Here is an 18879-nt window from a genome sequence, read left to right on the forward strand (position 1 = left end):
TATTAACTCTCTTACAACTTTGGCTGTGAATGGGTCAACTGCCCTGGTAAATGATTTGCACACACTTCAGTTTAAAATGCATCAGGGATGTACCTGTATTAGATAGTGATTCAAATCACAGGGCTACCACAATACACTGCCTCAGAGCTCCTGTCTGAATGCTGTGTGTTTTCTCTGTCTAATGTAGTTATGAGAAATAAGTAACACCAGAAATGATGCAGAAACCAGTAAAATTATACAAATTCATGGAAAACTACTCTTCCTTGGTGTACAAAAGCCCAGTCAGAGGCAACTCATCCACCTTTGCTCCATCTCAAGCAGGGCACCTTTCTCCATCCCGTCCTCCTCCCTGCTTGCAGAGCACACCACTTCTTCCTGCATGGGCTGCCCATGCTCTTAGCTTCTTGCACCTCCCACCCCTGTGCCACTCCCCAGTTCCTTATTTGCTTTATGGTGTTCTGATTAACTTTCTATGGACTACAATGCAGATAATATCTAATTTCACTGCAGAATGAATTGATCCGTGGAGGGGCTGGTTTGCTAAAGTGCAGTAAGGAGTAAAATTTCAGATTATTTCCTTAAGTGCAGGAGATGGCTCAATAAAAATCCTCCCCCCTGTGCCCTGTGATGAGAAGCCACGATCTAACAAATACTTCTATTTTCTCCCATGCAAATTTAGGCTCCAGGGATCTAATTCTCTTAACTTGCCCTGCAATAAGGCTGAAGTTATTCCTTGAACTTACTGTAGTGTCTGTCAGGCTGGGAAGCGAGCTCATCTTTTCAGGGTAGAATCCATTTTGTGCTGCAGTGTTTGCACAGCACTTAGCCCAACCAAGCCCTGCTGTGGGGCTGAGGACTCTTAGGAACTGCAGCACAGCAGAACTGGGACCTGCAGCCGAAGGGAAGACTGGGACACAAGGAGGGTTATGGATCCTACTCTGAGCATATTAGCAAACATTTTATTAATTGGGATACTTTGGGTTGTGGGCCACACAGCCCACAGTTCATACAGCTAATCTCTGCAAAATCTTGCGGTGCTTGTGTCCTGGAGGAAGTGGTTCAGGTACAGCCCTTCCTCAGTTCCTGCTTTATTAATTTATTGATATTAGCTGAGTGCCACAGGGGTGGTGTATTTATACTGGTATGTGACACCCTGGAAAGGTTTATTTGTAAGTATTGGTGCTAACAATAAGGGCATTCTTCTGTCACCTGATGATAAGCTTTCTTCTCTTCCACAGTGGTCACATGGGAGCTCTCTGTAGTCCTGTCAGCACACACATAATTAGAGCGGTCTGCTGTCAAGGAATTGAAGAAAGAACCTGCATGCTGAATGTAAATATTCTCTCTACCTTACAGAACAGAAAAATGATCAAAGATCAAATGACCTAATTGCACAGAAGTCTCTGATGCAGATTTTATGAGCAAACCTGTTGCCCAGGAATACGGGCACAAGGTCATTCTGGTCCTGCAGTGTTTTCCTCCCGGGTTCAGAAAAGGGGCTTTCCGCATGTGTTGCTCACAGCCTGTGCACGGCAAACCCGCTTCTGAACAATGCTGCTGTTATGAGCATCCCAGTAAAAAAAAACAAACGTTTTCCTCAAGCCCCTCCCAATACTTTTCTATGTCAATGCCCAACTTGGTCTTCAGCGGTCTTTTTCCCACCATGTTTGTACCATATTGTTGCACTGTAAAAACCCTGGTGGGGACTGTAAGGACACCCCATGTGGTCCCTCACAAAAGGAGGGGCACCTGGAGTAAAACTCTTGTGTGTTATCTAACGTGATGCACTTCATCTATGCATACAGTCACACTCCATCCTTCCCTGCTGCTTGTCCTGTTTCAGGCTCCCTCACTTCCACCGATCCGGGCATCCCAGTGCCCTGCAGCCTTCCCAGCACCTGCAGTGGATGCAGGCGTGTAGAGAACAGAGCCAGAGTGACAGCGTGAGGAGGGAGAGGAAAGCTGCCACGGCAGTAGTCTCTGGACTTGGCTGCCTGCATTTCATTCCCAAATCCAGCTGATAAAAGCTGGTGTACATTCCCGTGTGTAATAGCTAGGTTATCTGAGGGTACAGGCTATCTGAGGACTCGCTTTCACAGAAGAATAATTTATCCAGGGTGATACGAGACTCATGTTTCACACGTGAAAACACAGTAATTCTGTAATTTGTTTGTTATGCCTTGATAACTTATGTCTTCACCAGTCCCTTGTGCCAGGCAAAATCCTCATATCTGCACAGTGCAAGCACAGAACTCTTGTTCCTTTGGAATCTTGCAAAGGCTGTGCAGGTAACGAAAAGGTCTGTAACTCACTCCACGCACCAGCATCACTGTACTTGTTGCTGTATTCTGTGCCAGTACCTTTGGTTCCACATGGGAAGTACTGGACGGGGAAAGATCTGGGTCCCCACACAAAAGCAAATATAATATCCAATCAGAGTATCTTACCTGGGAGGAAGGATGGCTAGAACAGATCTTTTGGAGCTGCTCATTCTCTCGGCATGAAAACCAGGGAGATTTATGCACAGAGATGTTGCAGGCCTTCTATGGCTTCTCCTCTGGTCACTTGCTGTGGGTCCCTGTAGTGAGCGAGTAAAATGCAAGGAATGTTTCTCCATTTCCTCTTTGAATATTAAGGTTTGAAAATTAAAGTATTAAGTTATCTTTAACAAAAACTTTAGGAGGTTTTTATTTTAGAAAATGAGGCATCCTGTTGAAATTGTTAGTTGAGCTTGTAGTTGATACACTAAGCAAGCAGCCAACTTTGATACACCAGAGGACTGAGCCGCAAACTTTTGATACATTAAGTGAGCAAGCAGCAAACTTTTTGATACACCAGGGAGCCAGCCAATGAACTTTGTGAAGTGGGTATGACGATTGCCACCCTCAAACCCCTCTAAAGGCAAGTGTCTAAGCTATCACAGAGGGGCTGCGCTGCAAAAATCTACACAGTGCTGGAATCTTTGCCATCTGTGCTGTCCTTTGCTGTCCTGGCTGCTCCAATGAGGCTGCCTGTGCTCCCTGTCCCACTCTGGTCCTGCTGCTGTGGCCCTGCTCCCTCGCTGGGTCACTGGGCTGCCCCCAGAGAGACTTCACTGGAGAAGGACCCATTGCACCCACACGGATCTCCCCCGTTGCACTCCATATGCCAGCGCTGGAACCATGGTGGTGGTAACCCCTTTCCTGTGCTTCTTGTAATTATTCTGGCAATTTCCTACTTTTCTGATTTTCTCTCTTTCTTTCCTCTTTTGTGAAAAATAAAGTTGCATTATCACTTTGGATCCCAACATTTAACCTTGATTGTCATTTAACCTGGTTCCTTTCTGCAGTTGTGGATCGAGGCAAACCTGCCTCTCCTCCCTTTAAGCAGATTGGAGCAGTTCCCCAGTACCTCCCCATGACCTAGAAGAGAGCTGCTGCATTTGCACATTGCAAGCTCTGTTCCTCCATGCTCTCACCACATTGTGGGATGTCTCCATCTGGGGGACATCTTTAGACTTCACACTTGCAAGAAACTTTTTGTAAGACATGTGGCTTCTTTGTCCATGTCTTCACATAATGAACCTCTTGTTTCATGCAACTAGAGCCATGTATGTAAATACACTGTTGAAAAACCCAAGTCATCTCCAAAGGAATTTCTTCCTGAAAGGCAACTCCTGCAGATAGCTGACATGACAAAAGCATTAATTACAAACATTGCTTTCTGCTCTTTACTCTTACATCTAGTAGAAGTACCAGTTAGTTTTTTGTAAACTGGGCTTAAGATGCACTAGTTTAATAGACTACTTAACAGATTATTTTTTCATTTTTCTCTGCCTGGTATCACTGAGGACGAATGAGTCAAATTCTTACTGTAGCAGTTAATCCTCAGTGATGTCTTTTCCTGCTAATCCTCTCTTCTACTGTTCCAGGGCTGGTACACATTACCAGGTAGAAATGAGTCTGATTATATTCCAGATATGCACTCACTGTTTGTGCATTCATTAAACTTGCACTTATTCCACAAGGATTTCAGCAAACTGCTAATGTTCTCAAACTGGTCAAAAGCAGTCAGCTGAACGTGAAATCATACATTTTGGCTGTAATCATCACTTAAAGATCTTGCTGTTGCATTCTATAGAGATATGCCTGAAATGAAAAAGTGAACATATTGAGTAAAAATGGAATATTATGTTACACTTAACAAAAGGAAACATTGATTAAAAAACATGCTTTCTATAAGGAAACAGCATCTAACTGATATTTCTCTTGATTATTTCTTCCTGTTGAGGATAGTTTTTCTTTCCTGGCATTATTATCTATCATGCAATAATGATAATAGATGAACCCTGACATAATTCAAGAATCAAATTTGATCAGAGCTATCTAATGACACAAACTGAAAGAACAGCCTCTCAAGGGATTGTGACTTCCAGCCTGAAGTGAAATACAGTGGCTTTGTTTCACTTATTTTATTATTCATATTTTTATTCACTTATTTTTATTTTTAATATTTTTATTTTTATTATTTTATTTATTTTATTATTTTCACAATATTTTTATTAACTTATTTAACTTATTTTATATATGGCTCATATAATGGCCTCCCCTGCCACCAGTATAAAAAATTAGAAAATTCTTTTGTACAGTATCTTGTGTTTACCTTAAAATTCCATCTGATATCATAACATCTGTGTCTGAGACAAAACTACACTTCTGAGATCTTCCTCTCTGTGCTTTCTCAGGAGCTGCCCTGAACCCTTCACACACAGTTACATGCATGCAAACATTTTCACACCCCGTCTCAAGAAAAATCCTGATTTTTGTACAAAACTGGAATAGAAATGGATTGTTCATGTGGTTCCTTGTGAATTTATAAATGTGGTTACATACTGTAAGTTTTTAGAAGAAAAAGTACCTGCTGGTTTAGCATGTTAGCAGTGGGCAAGGTGGTCCCATTCTGCAACCCTAGCAGGAAATTTCTCTGAGGGAGCTGTGAAGTGATACTGGTACTGGTTTTGTCCTCTTTCTTGCTAAAGAGCAGAGTCTGTAATATCCAGCACACAACACCTTTGGTGGACAACATCTGCAGCAGTGCAAGCTCTTGTGCAGTTCATGCACCCCAGCACAAACTCACCAGGGCAAGGTTAAGCCTAAAATTCTTTAGATAGCCACAGCCTTGCAGAGGGTTTTCACATCCTCTTTATGTTCCCCTTTTATTGTCTCTGTACAAACTTGAGGACAAAATGTTCATGCCTGTATTATACACAGAGTTTAAGGCTAAAATGTATCTAACTTGAAGCTGAAAAGTGTATCCAAATACAAAAAAGTTTGAGAAAACAGCTCCCCTACTCCTCTGCCTTCCATCCCCTCACTCAGGTCTGTTTATGTTCTTTGTCCTCGCTGTTTAAAACTAGTGGTGTAGGGACAGAGGTGCAGTCCCAAAAGCAGCTATTTAAAACTATCTGTGGCCACATCAGTCTCACTTGTAAACCTGGTTGGAGAATCATTAGTAACAAACCTGTCCTTTCTGAATATCAGTGGTGAGCATAATTGTAGAACAGGTGTGCAAAGATGATACATTGGATTTATTGTATTTTACACTTGTTGAAGAAAGATGGCTCAAAGCCCTCTCTCCTGAATGCTGCTTGGCTCCCACAAGTCCAGCTGTGGGTTATCCACTACAGCCTTGGCTGGTATTGTACGGGTGAGTTTCGCTGTTTGATGCTCACTGGAGTCCTTGTCACTTTACCCTTAACAATCTATTCAAATAACTGCAATGTAATTTGTGAGAAAAGCACCTGATACTGCCTGTTATTACCTCCTTCAGTACAGTCCCTACAAGAAGCTGACATGAAGGTGCAGCAGTCTGATCATCAGCAGAGGTTCCCATCCTTTGCTGCTGAGCAATAAAAGCTGGTGCTGTCAAAGCTCAGCCTGAATGATGCAGACTTGAGCATGCTAATGATATGTCCATCTTTGTTGGTACTCTGCACCATCTTGTGGCTAGCAGAAAAACACCAGAATAGTCTCTGAAATCTTTGACTTGTTTTTTGGTTTTTTTGTTGGGTTTGTTTGTTTGTTTATTTTTTGGTTTTTGTTTTTGGGTTTTGTGTGTGTGTTTCTTAATGAAAAATACAAATTGTCAGTGTACACAGATAAAATTCAGTGCCCTTTTTACAGCTGGCATGGATCTCTGCAGGCTGGCATACAGGCCATTTAAGTAAGTGGAAAGACCATCATTACAGATTAGTAGGTTGTGTGCAGGTCCTGTGATGTACATAAATTACCCATCTGTAGAAGAGTCACTTGCATTTTCATGTATTTGAAACAAATCAGATATCCTAGGTGTTAAGTACTGAAAAACAGTGAAGAATATCCTAATCCAAATGATCTCTGTTGTTCCAAGAAACAGTTATTGATCGTTAAAGGTTTTCCCATATTGTCCTTGAATTCCTTTGTCTCTTTCAAAAAAATTATTTTTAAACAGAGCTGGAGGATTCATCATCATTGTTAGTAACATTGTCTTCACTTGGAAGTTTGTCATGCAGTACTTGCAGTCCTCTATTTCCCATGAATAACTCAACGTTCCATTGTACAGAACAAAGGTTATTATTGTGAAGCTTTTTTTATGGTAAACAGCCTTCTTCTTTCACAGGAGCATATTTTTTTTCCATCCTCCAAATAATAATAGATGTCAGACCACGACTGTGTTTTCAAAGGAGTGGAAGGGCATCAGCTATCCTTGAATTTCAGTGTGTCAAGAATCAGACTCTCCCGTGCTCCATAGAAAATTTCTGCCTGATGCACTACATCTAAGCCAGGGGAGCCAGTGATGGGTTATCCCCTTAATGCCAAATGGATGAGCTGTTTTGGCATACCCATATTCACTTTAAGAAGAAGGAGATGGGATGACACTCAGTCTGATTTGGGTTTGCCATTTCTTATGCTTCTTTTCATTCTTGCCATTTGTCCACCACCACGGTAATGCAGGGCAAGCTGGGTGAGTATGTGGAATTATGATGCTCCTCACCAATCTCTCCTTCTTTTAAACAGAAAAAATGGCTCCACAGTTGGTGTCCTTAACCCCTGCCACCCCGCTGCGGGAGGATGAAGAAGTCAGCAGACGAATGATGGCCAGGAGGGTGAAAATCATTGCAGAACTGTTGCAGACGGAGAAAGACTATATCAGCGACCTAGATCTCTGCATCAAGGAAGTGATTCAGCCCCTGAGAAACATGCAGGTGAGTGCCAGGGGCAGAGGATGTGATGGTGATGCCAAGGTCTCAGCTCAGCCACGTTCTGCTTGTGGACAATCTCCATGCAAGCACAAATGTCAGCATGAGAATAAGGTGGTGCTGGGAGCAGGTCTGGAGCCAGCGCTGTGGGAGGTGATGTGTCAGAACTCTGGTGAGGAGAGGGGAAGGTCAGATATGCTCCTGACCACTTGTGCTGCACTTCGTAAAGCCTGCATCAAGTACTTGTCCAGAGGTCAGCTTGGATATTACATCCCTGCCTCTGGGCTGCTGTAGAAGCTTCCAGTTCCCTTCTGCTCTGTAGTTATAACCCTTGTTAAGTGCCATGGCAGATATTTACCGGTACCTCTGAAACGAGTTTTTTTCCCACAGTAGAGACTGGAATGGCATGAACCTCTGCATCAAGGTTAAATTCCATTGTTAAGATAACTTTATCCATCCTTCCAGACAGCTGTGGTGGATAAATACCATTCTTGACAGGCCAGTGAGGACTTGGGAAATTTGTATTCCACACAAAAGAGGTACATTTAAGAAAGAAGGCTCATAAACTACCTTTCATGGGAAAGATCTTGTTAGGCCAATGATACCTATTTTCTTTTTCAGCTGAGACTTCAAAGAGCACCTTTTCCTCGACAGTATTTCAATTTGTAGAAAAATGGTGCTGGGAATAGAGGAGATTTCCAGAGAAAGATTTTTATTTCTGGGGCCTGAAACATAGCATTCACAGAGGCTGCACAAACGGCATCTGCTGCAAAAAATAGAATAAAAATAATCTTAAACAGACCTTAACTCACATATTCCTTATGTAGGGTTTTTTATTAAACTGGTGCCAAAATGCAGGTGCAGAGGCCAAAGTGTCTTTAGGAGACATTGACAGTGCCTCTTAACTCCTGATGTTAAAACTCCCACAGGACCTTTTTGCTTTTCTAAAACTCTGTCAGAGTTAGTTACAACCCATTTTCAGAAGAGCTGGTATCTGCTGATACAGCTTTAAGGAGTTCTTGACTTCTTCTTCCTCCCTCATTTGTTCATCCACTCAGAAGTAGTCTCCACTTGACTTTCTCCCCAGCCTGGCCAGCACCAAGCGAGAGTATTCCCTGGTTGAACTCGCTGAGATTTTTTGACAAATGTGCCATATTCTGTTACTCTTTTTCACAAGACTGAAAACATTCTTTTTGATTTTGTCCTTTGTCACTGTGTTAATGAGTGGAAGTGTCCATACACAATGTAGTTCCAAATACTGTGTAGACATGCTGAGGAGGAGGTCAGATGTCCTGTGCTAGATGTATTCAGGAAAAGTAATTTAGAGATGATAACTGTCTTAATTTAATAACCTCTGCATTTTTGAAAGGCTTGCAGGAATGTTATATGTTTTTAATGCTAGCTCTCCAATAAACTACCACATTGAAAGTTTGTAATGTGTTTAGAAAATCGGCCTAGCAATGAATCTGTTTCATATTTCCAAATGGATAAAACATGTTTTAGCCCCTATAATGCTTATAAAGAAATTAACTGCATCAGTACTGAAAGCATATTTCTGATTTTGTTACAATAGCATGCAATATGATCCTCCTGGCATCTGGTAAGCTGCTATGTAGATCAGCAATTCTCTTCCAAATGGAGAGGTAGGTTCAGAGAGCATCAATATGGGGGACGAAATTGGTCTTATCTTTATTCTCAGTATGAGAACTGGTTATGTCCAGTGGTCCCCAAATAATAACTATTGCCCTGCTGTGCAGTGAAAAGTATGTGTCCTGGAAATCTTTTACTTCCTCTAAAATGAGTAGGCACACAGAAACAAATTTTCTGTTGGTAGAGATTGATACAATTCACTGAAATCCATGTTGTGTGCCCAGGCTCTGTAAGAAGTTCTTTAGGCTGTATAAATATCCAGAACGGTAAATGTGTTTGTTTTAGTGGAAGTTATATGATCTTGACTTTGGATTTATAGGACAACTAACTTAAAATGGCACCACCTATCTAGAAGTCTTTGTACCTGGTAGCTGACACCACAGTGCTGAGCTCTCACTTTTTGTAGTGGCCTCTGATAGTGAGTGGTAATCAGGGAATCAAACCCACTGTCAACTATTGTTTTCTCCAATGAGAAGGTAAACAAACGTTTTAAAGCCAGCTAAGGATCTTTTCTTTCTTCAGATGATAATATTTATTTCCTTCCTGAGTAAACAGTTTCAGATTAGGGATAGTTCAAAATAAGGTTAAAAACACTTGATAACATACCCTTTGTTAACTGCACTGGCCATATTATACTAACGTGAAAATGGTGTATGTGTCCTTGAAGTCACAAGGAGGATGTTTATAGGAGGTTTTGCAGAAGTGGTGCTTCCTGGAGTGTTGAACACTCAGGGCACGGCAAGAGAAGCTGTGTAATACACAACGTCCTTCTTTATCTTTTGTCAGTAACTGCTTAATATTTGTATTCCATTAGATTGCTCGCTTTGACGTGGATGGCTTGTTTAGCAACATTGAATTGGTCCATCAACTATCAGCCAAACTGCTGTCATTGTTGGAAGAAGCCACAACAGATGTGGAACCACCCATGCAAATAATCGGTATGTTTACTGTCCTCTTGAGTTCTACAAAGCTACGTGAAAGAATAAACATAACACTCTCCTGTCCTCTACTCTCATCAGAATTAACTAGTACCCCTTTCAGGGGCTGGCATGCTAGAAGCTGTCCAAAATGACACAGGAAAAATGACATGTGAAACCTGTCCAGTTGCTGTACTGTACTTGTATGATTATGATTCTTATTTTTCCTCATCCATCTGGATGCTGAGGGGGAAGAAGGAAGGAGAAAATGGGTTTAGAATGAGTAAAACCTGTTGCACTGAGTTATGCAACTTACTGCTAAAATCTGTTACCTCTAGTTTGATATCACCTACCTAAATCTACTTATGCTGACTCTAGCTCTTATTTTGCATACTCAGAGCTGTGCCATTCAGGAAAAGCATTAAAAATGTTTGGAATAACAAGCATGTCAAACCCCAACCCACCCCAAACACTCTAAACATATATCTACTGGTGACACAGTTCACGTAAGAGGTGGTTAAATGTGTTTGACAGGGACATGGACAGTAGAGAAAGATGTAATGAATCTGATGTTTGTGGGAATGTCTGTAGGGATCACAGGTATTCTCAGCAAACAGGTTGACCCTGGGTATGTCACAACAGTCACAAGTTCTGCAGGTCAGGTCATGAACATTAAGGCTGTGACTCCCATGACATTCTGGCACAGCTGGAGAGATTTAAGAAGTTACCAGCACACATCAGCTCTCCCATGACTGCTTTGTCAGTGCAGAGGCACCTTAGGGTGAGCCACCTTAAGGGATCAGGTGAGAATTCTGAATTTGCTTCAGTGCAAAGTCAGACAGTTTAGTTTAAAAAATTAAACAGTTCAGTCTAAAAAACTTCCAGCTGTGATTCAGAGGTCAAGAGATGTTCTTTCTTTCCTAGCCCAACCACATACCACAGACTTTTAAAAAGTCCCCCTCTTCTCTCAAATAATTGGGTAAAAAATATCAGTTGCCACTTTACTAAGAAACAGGATATTAAAGCATAAGAGGCTTGGGAAAAGTATTAATCCTAGCACGTCTCAATCTGGTTTGCCAAGGCAACAGCTTAACGTAGTTTGATACGTCTGTGTTGTTTGGCGGTATTTCAGTAAAAGTGCATCATGATGAGTCATACTCTTAATAAGCAATGTTCTATTCTAGCAGGAAGTGCCTTTCTCACAGCCAAGAGAATAATTCTATTAGTTCCCTGCCACATTCAGAAGTAAAGACAAACAATTTCATCCACCTATTAGGGTGTATTTCCTCAGAATCAGACAAAGAACCATGAAAATGCATAGGATCATTGATCACAGAGTTGGCTAACTTACGACAGGAAAAAGGTTGTCAATAATGTGTCAGACATTCTTCCAAAGGCTGAGACAAAAAAAGGGAGAATAATTGCATCACTATAAGCAGTAAGTTAGTAGGTTTATTGTCCTCTGAAAGTACATCAAAGTAAAAATTTTGTTTTCAGGATCTTCAGTGTAAAAGTAGTTGAAGCCAGTCTATAGAAAAAGCATGCCCATCATATTCTGTCATGTTTAATGTATTTAAAAATCTTGCATTGACGTATCTTATTTTGGAAGGTAACCCAGTCATGGTGAGGTTCAAAAGAACTGACAATTCACTGCTTTGAAACCAAAACAATGTGGTTGCTCATATTCATGTCTTATTTTAGCCTATGTTCTCCACCCTCTGTGCTATGTCCACATTGACAAGTGGTAATGTCCAATAGGAGCAGACTTGCAGAGTGAGAGTTTCTGCTAAGGAAATGGTATCCACTGTACACACTTAAAGACATCTTAGTTCAGCTTGGTTGTAACCTGTGCCTGTGGATTGAGATGCCCCTTATGTTTGGACCGCATAAGATGTGCTCTTGGAGTGTGTCTTCTGGTAATTATCATCCTCAACAGGATCCAGTTTGTGTCACTTTGAGTGCTCCACCACACAGCCAAGGCATGGGAGATGAGGACTAATGAGTGATTGGTTTCAAAACATATTTCATAATTTGAACTAAAATAGTTTAAATAACTTTTGTAGTTGTTTCTTGATTGTTTTTCTCCTCTCTGTTCTGGATACATATTCTTCACATTCCTCTGTATATGGAGGAATATGAAGACTTAGCTTTAGCCATTAGACTCCTTCCTCCCTCTCCTACTGCTGTCCGCACTGGAAGCAGCACTGAGAGCAACAGGGAGAAACTGTTTTGCTACTCAAGCCTTCCTCCTAGGAATTTCTCTTTGAGACTGATGACCACCATACTCCATATGATTTGCATCTCAGAGTATTTTTAAAGCTGTGCCAAATACAATGTGGTTTTGGTCCATAGAGCAAACTCCCATGGTGATATGCCCAAAACTCATCTAATTTGGTCCATACAGCTCAGAACCAAGAAGGGCTTCAGGTTTTTGAAATCCATCTGCTGTTAAAAGGCCCTGTTCATGAAATCAGCACATAATTTTTCTCATCATTGAGCATCAATGGAAGTATCTGTCACTGTGGCACAATACTTCAGTGAACAGAACTTGCTCTACTCTTTCCTCCTGGAAAAGATAATTTTCAGCCTGTAGTAAATGCTGAAACAAGCTGTAAGGCTACATTGCATTTTTCCTACTGAAAATGTGATCTCAGTTGAGGGCTTAGAATAATACAGATCATACTAAGCACTTGGAGCTCTGCTTAATGTTAGTGAAAATTGTGAGAGGTCATGATCTCTGGAATCGGGTGCCAAGCATGCAGGATCAAGGTTCAGGCTTGTTAAGGTTTCCCCTTACGTTGCTGGCTAATAAAGACTTGTATTGAGTTCATGGGAAAGCCAGGATGTAATGTGCATTGTTAGCAAGCAGCATTAGCAGTAAGCACAAGGCAGAGAAGACAGCTAAAGAGCATTTAACCATAGGATGCTGGTGCTTTTCTGACTGCACCCTTACAGTAACTAAAATGTACTGTGGTGGTCCTTGCTCCTCATTGTTTTTTCCCTTATTTGCACCCTGAAACCAACATGCATTAGACAGCCCAGTTAACCTTCACTGCTAGGGGAGAAAACCCAGGGCTGTGTTACTGTGGTAACTGAATCATTTTTCACTTTAAGATGGAGCAGTTCAATGCAATGTATTATGGAACAGCACACTCCGGTCAGGATGAAACATGCAGGATGCCTGACAGCTCAGCGCTTGCTCTGTGAATGAATAGAGAGCTCCCAATTAATGCAGTGTTCAGCTTTTAACTTTAACAATCATTGCTATAACTCAACAGGAATGTTTATAAACATCTCTTTGGACTGTTTGCCACATAGGTATAATTTTCAGTAAATGCCCGACAGGAGTTTTCAGCATTGCTGTTGTTTATTATATGCATTTCCAAAGATGCTGATCAGGGGGCTGCTGCATAAGGGTGTAAGAACTGAACTAATATCTCAGCAGAAGAGATGAAGTGTGCCTACCCTGCTCAGATTTCTCACATGCACAGAAACAGACAAAAGAATTTTAAGCTGAGAGAATTATGCTCCAGAAGTAAATGGGAAATGAGTGTAGGACTACTTTAGTGCCTCTAAAATTCCCAACTGTTCTTTATGGGAAAATGGTGGTGTGGAGGACTGGAAATGGAAGTGTTCTCCCTCTTCAGTTGTATATAAACCTAGGTATTATATAGAAATGTCTGTAATCCACGGTGGTTTTATTTAATTAGGGGAGGGGTGGAGATTTTTCTTCTGTCGTGTGGAGAAAATTCTCTATTCTAGGTCATAACAATTGCCATTTCAGGGTTTTGCAAAACATAAAATTGAAATGGCTAGTGGAAGATAGAGTCATTATTCTTGTTATTACCCATTTAAGTTCATATTCATGATAAAAAGTCAAAAGGAAAACTAACAGGCTTACATTCATCCCTCCTGCCAGCCCATGACACAAAAATGGTCTCCCTTTATTAGTAAAGCTCTCCTGTGTGTTTTCCAGTGAAGGGGCATTAAGCTGGGGCAGTGAATTAGAAGGTTGTGTTTGAAGGGGTGTGAGGTATAGAGATTTCATGCTTTTCCCCTGAGGGAATTTTTGTGCATTAACACTGATATAATGGTGCCTGGCTATGACAAAGATGAGCAGCTGAGAAATACATGTAATAAATAATGCACATAAACACGCAAGATCATTTCTAAGGGAAGTAAAGTGGAAGCCAGCCTTTTTAGCTCACGGCTAATGTGGTGGAATAATAAAACTCCTTCTGAGATGCTGTTGTCTGACTTGACACGCTTTGTTTTTCTCCTTAACAGGGGAAGTGTTCTTGCAGATTAAAGGCCCACTAGAAGACACATATAAAATCTATTGCTATCACCATGATGATGCACACACCATGCTGGAATACTATGAAAAGGATGAAGAACTGAAGAAGCATTTAAGAGACTGTGTACAGTCCTTAAAGTAAGATCTTTTCAAATGATGATTTCCGTCCATAGTCAGTTGCCTGGCAGGGAACATTTTAAATGGATGTAGATGAAAGGTCCCCTGTAAATCCAGAGTTTTATAAGGCTTGCTGGGAGCTCTGGCTTATGCTGCTTTCATGAAAAGATGACAAACCAGGGGCCATGATTAGATTTCTTTCTCTCTAAGATGGCCAAAAATAGCACAAGAAAAGTTGCTCTTTCCTTAGTTTCAGTGCCCCATACTGGCAAAAAAAAAAAAAAAAAAGAAAAAAGTGCTGCATCATATAATGGGCTATTGGGAACACCTTTTTCAGCTCCCAGGAAACTTGCTGCCCCCTGTCTTCAGCAAATCTGCTCCTTGAATTGGAGTAGTCTGCTATGGAACTACTCGAGTGCACGGGCAGTTCCGGGCTGCTGCAACAAGGCCCCTGGATCTGGAGCTGCTGTGTAGTTCCCAACTCCTCATGATGGGGGTATTTGAGAGGAAACAGTGGTAGAGCAAGCTGCCAGTTCCCACCAGAGGGAGGTGCTTTGTGCCATTGGTTCCAATGCCAGCCCCTTGGGAAAATGTGTAAAGAACCTGGGATGTTGCCAAATAACTGATCATCTGTCTTCCAACACAGTTTCCTCCTGCAGCTAGTGGCAGGGACCAGCTCATCCACTCCATGGAGAGTGCTTCTCTTCCCACCATAAATCCCCTTGCCTCTCATTTTCCCAAAATCATCACACAGAGCTGGAAGGAGGGAATATGCCACAGATTCAGACCAGAGGTGTGACTCCAGCTCCAGGAAAGGCCCATGCTACACACTTGTAGGAGAGACGTCAAATTATCCCAAATAAAGGAGTGTACATCAGCAACAGATATTTCAACCATACCCTAATTTGTGATTGATCTGCAGAGATCTGTTAAGACTGTTAAGGGAAGTATGTCCAAGTGAAATCTGGAAAGAGTGGTGGAGGAAAATATTAATAGCATTAAAAGAGAAATATTTGCTTTGAAGACAGGTTATGTTGAAAATGAAGCTTATCTTGTGTAACATGTCTGGCTATGAAATACATAACAAAGTATATATGAAAGGTTCTCAGGTTTTAGCTACCCTGGAAGTTGAAAGAAATAAATTTTCATATAAACTCAGGCCTTCAGGCTAATGGATGGCCAGGTATTTCCTCTAAGTGTGTGTTTTAGTGCTGATGACTACAATAATCTTTCCTGACTAATAAAGAGAAGCCACTACTGTCGTTCATTTATCCATGCTGCTGAGGCAAGGGGACATGGAAGGAAATAAAGATAAAAAATTAAGTCCATGTATATTCTAGGGTGGATGTTGCCACTTGAATTCCAGAGCCAGCAAGAGGTGCTCCTGTTCCAAAATCACAGCTGGGCTTTGTGAAGAGAAAGGATATTTTGTGCTGAGCCACTGTAGCCTTTGCTAGCAGGAAGTGACAAGGATTTCCTTACAATGAAGCCTTGTTTTGTCTTATTCTTTCCTGATTAGCCTTTAAACAGGAACCAACGATAAAAGCACTGGTGTGTGTATATTATGTTGTGATTTTTTTCCCAGTGCCTAAAGATTGCAGTGAATTCAACTGTTAAGACCTGACAGTGCATGCTGAGATTCAGAACTGTGGTCACCTAAAACTGTTGCTGCCCATTGGAGAATACTCGCCTTAAGAAGAAAACTATGCAGGATTGTTACCAAATAAGTTATAGGCTGTTTTCCATTGTGAGACATAACAAATGTGGGGGCTGGTGCTGACTATCATTGAAAAATGTTTACTTGTTAAATATTTTTCTTTTCCCTTGGAAAGAATATTGTTCCATTTTAAAAAATCTTAAATGAGCTGACATTAGTAGGGGCTTCTGTTCCTCCACTGAGTAATATCTGACATGTGAAAAACAAGTTCTATATCAGGAGCAATTTGAGAGTGGCACTCTGCACATCTGTACAGACAAATCAGATTTAATTAGCTATGTTGAGATTCCTATTCCTTTTGACTGAAGAGGAAAATATCCATCCCAAAATGTAGGTATCTGCATTGGAGACATGTGCAAATCCAATTTCTGTAGAGTCCCGTGTTTCAGCAGTGATTATGCAAACTGGGGATGTTGTTTGCTAGCCTAGCCAAAGAAATGCAGCTGGTAAAAATGAAAGGATGCTGGCAACTACCTGCTCAGCTTTCAGCCTGAAGTAGCTTGGTCAACTATTACAGGGGCAGAGGGACGTCCTAAGCACACAAAATGCTGACAGTGCAGAAGCAATGAAAGCAGCAGCTTCCAGATGCTCAGATAGGCACTGGTGGGCCAGGAGATAAGAGTGCAGGCAGTCAAAAAAGTGTGGCTGAGGATGTGATGTCAGGAAAGCCTGATGCAGAGATTGAGATGTTTGGTTCTCTTGCATTTGAATGAATTCATGCCATAAGGAAAGTATTTACTCCAGAGAGGTTTCAGTTGTGTAATCTACAAAAAACTTAACAGCTTTATTTGCTCTACACTCTAAAAGGCTGAAATGTATTCTTTTTCTTTTAAAAATACATTTCTATTTAAAAAGAGTAGACAGAAATGTATGTAAAGTTTAAGAATGATGTTTGATTTTATTTTTTGTATCAGTTGCTTGACATTACTTAGAACTGTTAGCAGAGTGATCCAAATTTCCTTCTCTAACAGTATGAGGACAAGGCTGGGTCTCACAGCCAGAGACAGGTTTCTGACAATCCTTTCTCATTTGGGGCTGTCCATTCAACAAGTTATAGGGTCAGACTCACCAGTACCCTTGGGCTGTTTTGTGCAGTTCTGCTGACACACAGCAGCCATAAACCTAAATTGACTGGCCAGTTACGGCTACTCTGTGTCATTGGAGTGTTTCTGAGAATCTTCTGATCTGTTTAAATCCTTTCAAGAGGAATCTAATGCATGTTTTGTTTTCTTCTCTTTTGCAGAAAGATATATGAAGAAGAGTAAGTACAATGCCTTTTTTTACATGTAAAATGATCTTTAAAATATTTTTAATTTATCTTTAGTATGTTTAAAACTGTACAGGTAGAAATTTTAAGAACACAAGCCTTTTGTGTCAGGATAACCTGGAGGATTTTCTAGGTCATATGCAGAATGCTCTGAGGTTTGCAAGAGTATTTGTCAACATCATAGTATCAGTCTTTGAAATCAAATTTCCTGCTACAATTGGGCAGGCTTTCAGGTAAAGCTATTTCCGTTTTTATAAGCTCACAACCCCTTCAGTAGCCCTACATGAGAAGCCCACCTTAGAATCTTCCCCAGAGAGTGGCTGGAAGAACATCAGAAAAGAGCAAGCTCATTGCAACTTAGCCAGAAAACTCCCCCACCCACTGATGAGTTGTGTTTAAGGGACTTCAGTGCCAAATGTGACATCTTTGAAAAGCTATAAAGGAGAATTTACCACAGCTGCAGTTTCTGGACATCCAGCAGATTGGGTTCATTGAAATGTAGCACTGCCTGTAGTTACCTGCAGTGAGAGGTCAGAGGAGGGGTTGTCTGAACTCAAGAGAAAGATTACAGCCCCAGACAAAATGTTAGAAGAAAGGATGAGGAGGAGGAAGTGTGGTCTATACCAGCAGGAGAGGAACAGACCTGTGAAGTCAGAGAATTTGTTAATCAGTCAGCCAATTGCAAGTTATAACTATATACTTTGAAATACTTGCATGTTGAAACTCTACTTTCGGGGTTTCAAGCTTTTGTCTGTGACAAAAGTTTTTCTCCATTTTATTTTGATAAGGGACATCCTTGTGTACTCCTGTCCCATAAGGTGTAATTCCAACATAAAGAGTGGGACTCAAAGAAGTCTGGCTATTCTGCCTTGTGTAACCCTAATAGATATGAATGTCTGGTTTTCTCCTTCAAAGAGTTTCCAGTGGAGTGTAGGAGACAACTCACTTTCTGAGTTTAAAAAGACTCTTACAAAGCTGTGCAGAGTGCAATGAGCAGGTTTAGCTGTGGGACCCTCCCTGAGCTTGGCTACCTCACTGGCAGGGCACTCAAGAAGTCCTATCACTTGCAAATCAGAGGTTGCAGCAAATCAAAGGCAACAGCTCCTGAGCAGGACTTCACCCAAAAATCTGATTACTGGCATAAATATATATACAGCATAACTCTCCCCAAATGGTCTGTGATATTGCTGCTCCCAGACTGCTTTTCATTCAAGCATGATCAAGAAAACAATTACATAAATACCAGACAGTGTTGCCCTTTGCTAGCACCTCAATAGGTTAAATTCTGCTTGGCTTAACAGCTGTGCAGCCTCAGTGAATTCCCTGGGTTTGCTTGAGAGACTTATGGCACAGTGAATGAATTATTTTCCCTACAGGTCTTTTACTAAAATAAAGCCATGCCATAGTAGACTATGAAGCCCGAGATTCTGAGTCCTGCACACCATTTCAGAACTGGCAGCTGAGTATCACACCAGCCTCAGCTTGGCTGTACCAAACTGGCTGTCCTGTTTGCCACTGGACCAAGCTGCCTTGTAGCAGAAGCAAATGAAACTAAACCCTGCCTCACCTGCCTCTGTGTAGCTCAGCACCACGGGCTTTTAAAACAAGTGGGAATGTGTCTGTATCAGTGACTTTGTTTTGTCAGGAGGCTGCGCTGTGAAGCTCACTGCAGTTTGCCAGCTGCATTTACTGCAGTGC

The 18879-nt window shown here is 41.3% G+C and overlaps 1 protein-coding gene and 1 long non-coding RNA gene across 2 annotated transcripts in view; one reads left to right on the top strand and one right to left on the bottom strand.

Moving 5' to 3' along the window:
* LOC107203264 overlaps positions 1-18879 on the bottom strand; it is a 33046-nt gene that overhangs the window by 9561 nt on the left and 4606 nt on the right. The window contains exon 2 of the long non-coding RNA XR_001521096.3: positions 2448-2578. This is a non-coding gene — a long non-coding RNA (uncharacterized LOC107203264). The remainder of the gene's footprint in view (positions 1-2447; positions 2579-18879) is intronic.
* The window catches only part of ARHGEF38 (Rho guanine nucleotide exchange factor 38), a 38062-nt gene that overhangs the window by 4491 nt on the left and 14692 nt on the right, over positions 1-18879 (top strand). The window contains exons 2-5 of the mRNA XM_015625081.3: positions 7035-7222; positions 9681-9804; positions 14071-14218; positions 17158-17175. Of these exons, the coding sequence (XP_015480567.1) occupies positions 7035-7222; positions 9681-9804; positions 14071-14218; positions 17158-17175 (478 nt within the window). The remainder of the gene's footprint in view (positions 1-7034; positions 7223-9680; positions 9805-14070; positions 14219-17157; positions 17176-18879) is intronic.

Source organism: Parus major, chromosome 4 (genome assembly GCF_001522545.3).
Source record: "Parus major isolate Abel chromosome 4, Parus_major1.1, whole genome shotgun sequence".
Classification (NCBI taxonomy): domain Eukaryota; kingdom Metazoa; phylum Chordata; class Aves; order Passeriformes; family Paridae; genus Parus; species Parus major.